Source organism: Anser anser, assembly GCF_964211835.1.
Source record: "Anser anser genome assembly, chromosome: 28".
NCBI classification, from domain to species: Eukaryota; Metazoa; Chordata; class Aves; order Anseriformes; family Anatidae; genus Anser; species Anser anser.
Window position 1 is genome coordinate 3,714,671 of NC_139749.1, and position 10,589 is coordinate 3,725,259.

At 73.3% G+C, this 10,589-nt stretch overlaps 1 protein-coding gene across 1 annotated transcript; it reads left to right on the forward strand.

The window, feature by feature from the left end:
- Positions 1–283: 283 nt before the first annotated feature.
- IGSF9 (immunoglobulin superfamily member 9) lies at positions 284–10,078 on the forward strand. Its single transcript, XM_083813081.1, has 20 exons — positions 284–626; positions 864–1,049; positions 3,529–3,681; positions 3,995–4,146; positions 4,303–4,420; positions 4,517–4,658; positions 4,864–5,009; positions 5,085–5,227; positions 5,306–5,446; positions 5,544–5,660; positions 5,987–6,137; positions 6,282–6,405; positions 6,487–6,662; positions 6,778–7,028; positions 7,131–7,215; positions 7,533–7,703; positions 7,895–7,940; positions 8,257–9,354; positions 9,462–9,613; positions 9,798–10,078. Exons 1-20 carry the CDS (start codon positions 569–571, stop codon positions 9,971–9,973), a joined length of 3,786 nt encoding a protein of 1,261 aa, XP_083669207.1. The 5' UTR covers positions 284–568; the 3' UTR covers positions 9,974–10,078.
- Positions 10,079–10,589: the final 511 nt, after the last annotated feature.

A 10,589-nucleotide genomic window follows, 5' to 3' on the forward strand; every position in this document is an offset into this window, starting at 1 on the left:
TGTCCCACACCAGTGTCACACACCCATGTCACCCACCAGTATCCCACACCAGTGTCACACACCCATGTCCCACACCAGTGTCACACACCCATGTCACCCACCAGTGTCCCATACCCGTGTCCCACACCCGTGTCTCCTCCATGCCCCCTCCCATCCCCACTCCCCCAGAACTACATCTCCCAGCATCCCCCGCGGCTCCCCCTCCCCGCCCCGCTATTGGCCGCCGGCGGGAACGCCCGTTGCCAAGGGAACAGCCAATCAGCAGCGCTGCGGGGCGGGGCCCGCCCGCGCCCCTCCCACCGCCGTGGCTTTGGCGGCGGCCGCCCGGTGGCGGCGGCGCGGGGCGCGGAGCGGAGCCGCGGGGTCCGGGGCGGGCATGAGGAGCCCCCAGCGCCCCCCGGCCGGGGCCAGAGCGCCGCGTGCAGCCCGGCCGAGCCCTCCCGAGCTGCGGCCCTGACCCCCCGGGGGACCCCCGGTGGTAGCCGGTAACCGGTCGCCGGTGCCCGGTGACCCTCCCGCCCGCCTGTCCCCGCCGCCACCGGGAGCCGCGGGCCGGGGGAGCTGGGCTATGCGGTGGTGGCTACGCGCGGCCTTCCTCAGCCTGCTCGCCGGCACCGGGGCCGAGGGTAAGGGGAGACGGGACCGGGACCGGGACCGGGAGAGACCGGGATGGGACGGGACGGGACCGGGATGGGACGGGACGGGCAGGACCGGACAGGGTGGGATGGGATGGGATGGACGGGGCGGGATGGGACGGGACGGAATGGGACGGGAGGAGGGGGGCGCGGTGCCACCGGTGCTCCCGGTGCCACCAGTGTTACCGGTGCTCCCGGTGCCACCGGTGTCCCCGGTGCCCCGCGCAGGCAGCGGGCCGAGCGGGGCCGTGGTGGGCCGCGTCGGGGACAGCGCCGTGCTGGGCTGCGACCTGCTGGGCGCCCGCCAGAGCCAGCCGCCACTCTACGTCATCGAGTGGGTGCGCGTCGGCTTCGTCCTCCCCATCTTCATCAAGTTCGGCCTCTACTCGCCGCGCGTCGACCCCGAGTACCTCGGTAAGCGGCACCGGGCACACCGGGTACCGGACGGACCAAGCACCGTATGGACCGGGCACCCTGCTCGGGACGGATTTGCCGCCCCGCGCCCCTCGGCCGGGCCCCAGCGCGAGGCCGCGGCTGTCGGAGCGCATTAAGCACGGCGGCGGCGAGGCGCGGGGCTGGCCTCCGTCCCCCGCGGGTCACCGTCCCCGCCGAGGGCCCCGGGGGGTGGCGGCGGGCGCCCCGGGTGAGCCGCGCTCGGGGAAGGGATTTGGGTGAAGCCGCTCGGCGGCGCCGGGATTTGGAGCGAAGCGGGGCCGCGGCGTGGGAGGCCGCTCCTCGCCTTCAAGGGGTGCTTGGGGCCAAGGGGGGAGGTCGGGGTTTGGGGCTGGGCCCGGCCCCGAAGCCTCTGGGATCGACGGGAGGGCAGGACCGCGGAGCGGGATCGTCCCACGTCCGACGGGATCTGGCCTCCGCGGCCGAAACTGCCAAAAAAAAAAATGTGCTGCGGGTGGAGCCTTGATACAGGTAGGGGTGAGGAAGGAGCCGCCGGCACGGGGCCGGAGCAATTTTGGGGCGAGCCGTGGCCGCTCCCCGCTGCCAGCGCCTTCGCTGGTGGCTCCGCGCTGGCTTCGTGGGACCGGCGGTGCCGCCAAACCCCGCGGTGACACCAAAGCCTCGGCACCTGCCTCCCGGAGGCCCCCCGGCTCCCGTTACCTGCGGGAGCTCAGGTTTCCCCGCGGGCTCGCAGCACAAAGGGCTCGGCCGCATCCTGCTGCGCGCTCCCCGCGCCCCGCCAGCCCTCGGCGTCGTCCCCGACGGCGCCACCGGCACCCCAGGGCGCTGCGCCCAGGCTTGGTGGTGGGGATGGGGGCGACAGGGACCCCACGGAGGGGGGCTGCTGGTTGTCACCGTGGCAGCTGGCCCTCGATCCTCCCGGGGGGGAACCCGGGGTCAGGCGAGGGGCCTCCAGGCTCAGCCTCGCAGCCGAGAGCTCGGAGCAGGTGAAGCGGCTCAGGTGTCACCCAGCAAGCCCCTGCGCCGCCACCTGTGTCACCCAGGCGCTTTGGGGCACCTCGGGGACGAGGCTGGGCTGTGCCCGTGAAAGCCGCTCGTGTCCCTTGGGGGCGACGGGGCCGTTTCTCCCCCCGCCGTCCCCGCTGCCGTAAACCGGTGCTGGTGGTCCCCAGCCACCGCCGTCCCCTTTGTGTCCCTTTGAATGGCGGTTGCCAGGCGCTGGGGGATGCCGGGCGGGAGGGCAGCGGCGGTTTTGTTGTTTTCCTTGGGTTTTGTTATCGGCCGGGCGCTGGGCGAGGAGGAGGAGGGGTTGGGGCCGGCGCGGGGGGGATTAGGGGGAGGCTGGGGGCGTCCCCAGGGCTCTCGGAGCCCTGCCAAAGGGACCTTTGTTCGGCAGCCTGCTGGGCCCAGGGCTCCCGTCCCTCTCTCTGCTCCCGCGTCCCAGCTCGTGCTCGAGGTTCGCTCGCTCTGCCGCTTGGTGCTGCGGGCGCTGGATGAGGCCGAAGGCACCCGGCTGCGTCCATCGGCCCCCAGCCGCGGGGAGAAGCAGATTTGGGGGGGGGGGCTGGAAGAAACTCGGGGAGCACGTGTCGGTGTGCTGCGTCCGCGCAACGCGTCTCTGCACAGATCCCATCCCCAAACCGCCCTGCCCGACCAGCCTGCCGGGTCCTGCCGCTCCTCCTCCTCCTCTTCCTCCTCCTCCTCCTCGCTGGGCTCGTCTGGCCGGGTGCAGCACCCACGTGGGGACCTTCGGGGACAGTGGGGACCTCTGGGGACACCGAGCTCCGGCTGAAGCTGATGAGGGTTTTCCAGGAAAACCCTCTTTGTGGAAATCCCCTGCTGCTCCTGGGCACCTCTGGGTGCTCGTCACCACCGTGGCCCTGCCCCGCAGCACGGTCCCAAGGGGCCGCCTCGGGTGACGGCACGCACAGGGCTGAGCCAGGGGTGCGGCGGGGTCCGGGGGTGCCGCGGCGCTGAGTGCACCCCAGTGGTGCTGAGCCTATTGCCCGCTGCATGCCTGAGCCGATTATGGCTCTGATAATAGCCCGGGGGATTAGGGGGCTGCGCTCGCTCTTGCTTGAGGTCCTTATCCTCCTCCTCCTCCTCCTCCTCATCAGAGGGGCCGGCTCGGGGCGAGCACCCCGCCATCGGGCAGCCCCCCCGGTGCCCCCAGAGCAGGCAAGGGGCTCATCCAGACCCCTCAGCACCGCCGGGAGCAGGAAGGTGCGGGGGTGCCCGGCGTGGCCGGGGCTTAGCAGGGTTCCCGAGGCGGGGCTCCGGGGGAGATCCGAGCCGAGGCTGCGGGTGCCGAAAAGCACCGGGGAGGGGTTTTGGTGGCAGCTCGAGGGCTCTGGGGGAGCAGGGAACCGTGCTCGGGGCACAGGGAGGTCCCTGCGTGGGCGGGTGCTCTGCGGAGGTGGTGGCCCTGGGGACGGGGACGTCGCCGAGCCGCCCGCGGCAAACGTTTCTGGCTCGGCAGGTCGCGTGCGGATCGAGGAAGGCGCCTCGCTGCGCATCGACCTGCTGCGCGCCGAGGACCAAGGCTGGTACGAGTGCCGCGTGCTCTTCCTCGACCGGCCCAGCGCCGACGCCGACTTCCAGAACGGCACCTGGATCCACCTCACCGTCAACGGTACCGACGGGGGCTGCGGGCGCTGGGGCCGGCGCGAGCCCAGGCTGCCGCCTGCTCTGCCCTGTGCTGCTCTCGGGATGCCGAGCCCGGTCTGAGCGCTGGATTTGGGGTGGGGGAGCGGTCGTGGTGCGCCCCGTACCCGCACCCGCTCCGCTTGGCTTTGCGAAGTGAGGACGGGGGGAGGATTTCGTCGTTCCCCCGGTGCCGGAGGAGCAGCACCTCCCTGCTCCAGATCCCTCCGTCACTGCAGCTCGCGGGGCTGGGGCTGGATCCGCTTGTTCCCAGGACCGAGGGTCTGCGTTTGCCTTCGCAGCACCCCCCACCTTCCTGGAGACTCCCCCAGCCTTCGTGGAGGTGCGGGACCGGGAGGCGCTGAGCCTCACCTGCACGGCCGTCGGCAACCCCCAGCCCGTCGTCATCTGGAAGCGGAGCGACCTGGCCGTGCAGAGCGGGGACGCGGTGCAGGTGAGCACGGCGAGGCGCCGGTGTCCCCCCGTGGGACTGGGGGCGGGGGGCGAGTCTCGGGGGGGCACAGCGACGCGGCTCCACGCGGCTGGAGAGCGAGCCCTGGCCACGGCGCCACGGTCCCCAGAGCCTCGGTGGCCACCGGTGACGTTGCAGGTGAGAAACGGGACGCTGAGCATCGCCGTGGTGGAGCGTGCCAGCGCGGGCACCTACACGTGCCACGCTTCCAGCAAGGAGGGCACCATCACCCACACCACCCGCGTGCTCGTGCAGGGTAGGAGCGGGGCGGCTCGCCGAGCCCTGGCGGCGTCACGGGGTTTTGTGGCTTTGTCCCCAGGCCCTCACTGTCCCCTGCGCCTCCACGCTGCAGGGCCGCCCGTCATCGTGGTGCCGCCGCAGAACGTCACCGTTAACATCTCTCAAGATGCCTTTCTGGCGTGCCAGGCCGAGGCGTACCCGGGGAACCTCACCTACACCTGGTTCCAGGGCAGCAGCAACGTCTTCCACCTCAGGTACGGCAGGGACGTGGTGCTGGGGGTGGCACCGGGGTGGCCGCAGGCTCCTGGCGGCTGTCTCTCGCGGACGGAGGTGCGGGGACCTTGCTGAATCCCCACCCAGCCCGAGTACGGGTGCGTTGGGGCACGGTGCGTGCCGGAGAGCTTCGCCCGTCCCGGGTGCCTGCTGCGCCCTCACTCCCACCCTCTCCTCCCCTCGCAGCCACCTCCAGGCCCGGGTCCGCATCCTGGTGGACGGGAGCCTCCTGCTGCAGCGAGCCACCCCGGACGACGCCGGCAAATACACCTGCGTCGCCAGCAACGGGCTCTGGAAGCCGCCTTCGGCCTCGGCCTTCGTCACGGTGCTGTGTAAGAGCCCGGGGGTGCCCCATCGGCCTCCGCGGGGTCCCCAGCACCCTCCCAGCACCCGACGTGTCCCCGCAGATCCGGCGCAGGTGACCACCATGCTCCCGGAGACCCATTTGCCCAAGGGGATGCGGGGCGTGATCCGGTGCCCCACCAGGGCCAACCCCCCGCTGCTCTCCGTCAGCTGGACGCGGGACGGGCGCCCGCTGGAGCTGGGCAAGGTACGGCCGCTCGCGCCCCCCCCCCCCAGCCTGCACCCCGCAGCCCCCCCGACCTCACCCCCGCGCCCTTCCCGCCAGCTCCCCGGCTGGTCGGCGCGACCCGACGGCTCCATCGTCATCGCCACGGGGAACGACGACGCGCTGGGGGTGTACACGTGCACCCCCTACAACAGCTACGGCACCGCCGGCGCCTCCCGGCCCACCCGCGTCCTGCTCAAGGTGGGGGCAGACGGGGGGGGGGACGACGGGACACCGCTGCCGCTCCGGCGTGCCGTGTCCCCGCCACCGTCCCCAGCACCGTGCGTGGCTCTTCCAGGACCCCCCCGCCTTCACCGTGCGCCCCAAGGAGGAATACTTCCAGGAGGTGGGCCGGGAGCTGGTCATCCCCTGCTCGGCCCACGGGGACCCCCCACCCACCATCACCTGGGGGAAGGTACGGAGCACGCTGGGGAAAGCCCACCTGGGGGGGGGCAACGTGGCTTTTGTCCTCCCGGGACATCATCGCGGGGGTAGTCCCCGGGGTCCTTGTCCCCGCAGGAAGCCCGGGGTCCCGCGGGAGGGGAGTTTTGCTTGTTTTGCCTTCGGTTCTGTAGGAAACGAGGGTAAAATCCTGCCCCTCTGTTTCCAAACCGGCCCTGGGGGGAGGGATCGAGGTCCTGCAAGGGTCCGGAGGCGTGGGGTCGCTGCGGGTGGGATGGGGACGGGGACGGGGGATGGAGACGGGGACGTCCCCACCATCGGCGTGTCCCTGCCCCGCAGGTGGGCAGCGCAGGGCAGGGCGGCGCCCAGGTGGACGGGAACGGCAGCCTCGTCTTCCGCCCCCTGGTCAAGGAGCAGCACGGGCGCTGGGAGTGCACGGCCACCAACCCGGTGGCCAGCGTCAGCACCGCCACCTCCGTCCACGTGCTGGGTGAGTCGGGCGGGCGGCGCTCGCGGGTGCTGCGCCCCGGAGACTGCGGCAGGGGGGGCGGGGGTAAGGCGTGGAAACGCTCCTGGGCTTCGGTTATCCGAGCTGCCCCCGTCCCATGCGGCTTCTCTCCTCCTCCGGCGCCAGGGACCAGTCCCCACGCCGTCACCAACGTCTCCGTGCTGCCGCTGCTGCTGGCGGCCAACATCTCCTGGGAGCCGGGCTTTGACGGGGGCTACTTCCAGAGGTTCAGCGTCTGGTACACGCCGCTGTGAGTCCCCCCCCGCCCCGGGTGGCCCCCACCCCTTCCGCGTCCCTCGGCCGGGGGCTCACGGCTCCCCCGTCCCCGCAGGGCGAAGCACCCGCCCCGCGCCCACCACGACTGGGTGTCGCTCTCGGTGCCGGCGGGGGCTCAGCACCTCTTGGTGGAGAACCTGCAGCCGGACACGAGCTACCAGTTCAGCGTCCTGGCCCAGAACAAGCTGGGCAGCGGCCCCTTCAGCCAGATCGTCACCTCCGTGCCCAGGGGTAAGAGCACGGTGCCTCGTAGCCCCCCGAAACCCCCCCCCCCCCCCAAGCACGCGGGAAGCTCCGGTTTCCATCCCTCCCCGGCCACCCCTACCAGCGTCCCCTTTCTCCCCAGGCTTCCCAGTGACCACAGTGCCTCCGGAGCCGCCGGCCATGACCGTGCACGTCTTCCTGTCCCCGCCGCAGGCCCTGACCGCCAACGAGACGTCGCGCGGGGTCCTGCTGCGCTGGGAGCCCCCGGCCCAGCTCTCGGTGGCGCTGAGCGGCTACGCCCTGGAGCTGCGGCAGGACAAGGGCGGCTGGGAGGTGCTGGAGCGCTCCATCCCCGGCACGGAGAGCCAGGTGCTGGTGCCGGGGCTCATCAAGGTGAGGTCGTGCGTGGCCGGGGGGGTGGGGGGGGGGGGGGGGGTCTCGCTGGGCGCTCCGCAGCAAGGAGGGGGTGAGGCTGACGGCGCTGTGCTCCCCCAGGACGCCTTCTATGAGTTCCGCCTGGTGGCCTTCGCTGGCAGCTACATCAGCGACCCCAGCAACACGGTGAACGTCTCCACGGCAGGTAGGGGCAGAAACCAAGGGAGGGAGGCGTTTGCCCCCAAACAAAATCCCCTTCTCGGGGCTCCAGCCCCAAAACTAGAGCGGGGGCTGCATCCTGCAAAGCAAGCACCGCGGGAGCGCTCGTCCCTGCGCACGCCTCTCGCGTGCCTTCGGTTTTGGGTAGCAGGGCAGCCCTGCCCAGCGTCCCCGCTGCCAGCACCCCGGGGGGGCATGTCCCTCTGCGGCCCTTGAGGCTTTGCCGTCGCCCGCTGTCGGGGTGCCGGAGGCTGCTCTGGGGTGCTGAGCGGGTGCCCCAGCTCCGTCTCCCGTCCGGCGCAGGCATGGAGGTGTACCCGTCCCGCACCCAGCTCCCCGAGCTGCTCCCGCAGCCGGTGCTGGCCGGGGTCATCGGCGGGATCTGCTTCCTCAGCGTGGCCGTCATCTTCAGCACCGTGGCCGCCTGCATCATGAACCGCCGGCGCGCCGCGCGCATCCAGAAGCGAAGGCAAGGTAGGAGCCGGCCGCCTCCTGCGCCTCCCGGGGGGGCTCGAGCCGCGGCGGCGGGCAGGGAACAGGGCCAGGCAGGGCTGGGGGCTCCTGGGGGGGGCGCGGGGGTGCCGCTGTCTCCTCTCCTCTCGTCTCCTCCTCATCGCCATGCGTTGCTCGCCGTGTGATCCCCGTGTGTTCTCATGACCTTCCAGATCCACCGCTCGTCTTCTCCCCCAGCCAGAAGCCCCCTGCTCCGCAGTAAGTCGCGCCACGCCACGCTCCCCCCGCACCTCGCTGCGCCCCCCCCCCCCCACCCCCCCCATCGTCATCCATCCGCTGGCTTGGGGCAGGGACCGGGAGCGGGGCCGGGCTCGGGGCACCCGTGGGTGCTCTGCTTTCCCCTCCGTGGGCTCGTGTCCAAAGAAAGCAAGCAGGGAGCAGCCGGAGCAGGGCTGCCGAGTCCCGCAGGGCACGGCCCCACCCGGGGGATGCCCGACGTGAGCCCCCCCAATTATGGGGGGCGTCCAAAGGAGCCGGCACAGGGATCCCGCAGCCGTTCCCCGTTTCCTTCCAGCCCTTCTCACGGCGCTGGTAGCCCGGCCGGCGCGGCCAAGCTGAAGCTGCAGCCATCCCCCTGCCCCAGCCTGCGCCGGGCGCTGCTGTGGGGCGAAAAAGCCGGCACCAGCCTGGGGCTCAGCATCGCGGGGGCTGGATCCGGCTACGCCGTCTACGAGAGCCACGTCGGGGAGCACGTCCCCCTGGAGCGCATCCGCCGCGGCCCCGACGGCCGCTTCGTGGTGGAGACCGCCGAGACGGAGAGCGGCTTCGCCCCCCCGCCCCGGGACCCCCCCACACACCGGGGACCCCAACCGGAGGAGGAGAAGGAGCCCGTTTGGCGCCAGGGGGTGGCGTTACGGCCCCGGCCCCCCGGGGACCCCCCAGCACCGGCCGGCCGCCGCCGGGGCCGCTATTTCGGCTACGGCAGCAGCAGCCCCGTGGCCGAAGCGGCTGCCCTGTGCATCGTCGACGTCAGCCCCGTGGCCTCCGCCGCCACTCTGCCTTACAGCCCCGGCCCCCCCAGCGCCCGCTGGGACTCGCTGGCCCTCCAGGGCCCCCCCCCGGACTCCCCCCCGGCCGCCACCGCCAGCCCCCAGCCTTCTGCGGCCCCCCCAGCCCAGAGCGGCATCCTGCAGTACCTGAGCCTACCCTTCTTTAAGGAGATGTGCGTGGACGGTGACTGGCCCCCCCCCGAGGAACCGCCGCAGCCCCCCGCTCCCCCCCAGCACGCCGGGGGGGGGCCGGACTGCACGGACCCATGTGCCAAGGCCGCGGCCCCCCCCGCCGCCACCCTCCTCCAGCCCCCCAAGCTGCCGCTGGGCCCCGCCAAGGCCTCTCTGCCCGGCCCCCCCGCCTGGCCGGCCCCCCCGGAGCCGCCCCACCGTGGCCCCCCCTGCAGCAGGACTGAAGCCGGGGACGTGGCCCCCCCGGAGAAGTTGCCGCGGGGCAGCTTGACCAGCCAGAGCAGCGGCCGGGGCAGCGCATCCTTCCTGCGCCCCCCCTCCCTGGCACCGTCCCTGGGGGGGCCCGGCCCCGGTACCCCCCCGGGGGACGGGGGCAGCTGGCAGGAGGGCAAGGTGAGCACGGAGCCGGTCCCGAGCAGTGCTGGAAAGAGGTGAGGATGCGCTCGGAGGGGCACTGGGGGGTGACAGCGGGGTGTCGAGGCGTGGCGTTGGGGGGGGGTTGGCGATGGGACCCCCCCCCCGACACTTGTCCCCGCAGGAGGGACACCTCGGTGGACGAGAGCTACGAGTGGGACGCCGAGGTGGCGCTGGCCTCCGACCTCCTGGCCGCCCTGCAGCTGTACCGCGCCGGAGCCCCCCCCCGGCCCCTCTCCACCATCGCCCTCCGGGACCTCGAGCGGCGGCAGCAGCGTGAGTGCGGCCCCCCCGTGTTCGCGTGCCCCCCACCCACGGGGACTCAGCCCCGGCCACCACCGCGTTCCGGGGATGGGGGGGCCTCGAGGCACCGCGGTGACCCCGGTAGGGCTGGGGGGGGACCCCGGGTACGCTTGGGGGGTGTCGCTCGGGGGCCGGACGCTGCCTCTCTCCCCCGCAGAGCCCGGTGGCGGCGGCTCCTCGCCGGTGACCTCGGTGTCGGCGGAGGCGCTGGCGGCGGCGGGCGGCCCCCCCGAGCGCGGGCGGCGCAGGGAGGGGGCCCAGCAGCGGCGGCGGCAGAGGCTGGGGGGCCGCGGGGGCTGCGGCGAGGGCTGCGAGCTGGCCACGCTGCTCTAGGGGACGCGTGGCCCCGTGGTGGCCCCAAAGTCCCCTTGTTTGGGGTTTGGGGTTGGGGGGGGGGAATAAAGAGACGTGAGCGCACCCCACGGGCTCGTGCACCGGGACATGCACCCACCGTGCCCCCCCCCCCAGCACGGGGACCCCCCCACCCCATGCAGCCCCCAGCCCCTGTGCTCAGCGGGGTGCTGTGCCCCCCCCCCCCCACCGGGCCCAGACCCTTCAGCATCCCTCCCAAGTCCCGGTGCCCCCCCCCCCCATCCCCGGTGCCCCCCCCCCATCCCCGGTACCCCTACCCAAATCCCCGGTGCCCCCCCCCCCCCCCAGTTACCCCCCCCCCATCCCTATTGCTCCCCCCCCAAATCCCCGTTACCCCCCCCCATTCTCCCGGTCCCGCTGTCCCCCCCCCCGGGGGGGTCCCTGTAGCCCCCCCACCCCCGCTCCCGCTGCCCCCGTCCCGCTCCCGGTGCTCCGGATGCTTTCCCCCCCCCCCCCCCCCCGCAGCCCCCCCCCCCGCAAACCGGGCAGGGCGGGGGGCGGGGCCTCGGCGGGGCGTGGGCGGGGCCTGCGCGCCGCGTTCCCTTATATGGCCATGTCGTGGGAGCGCGTCATCGGG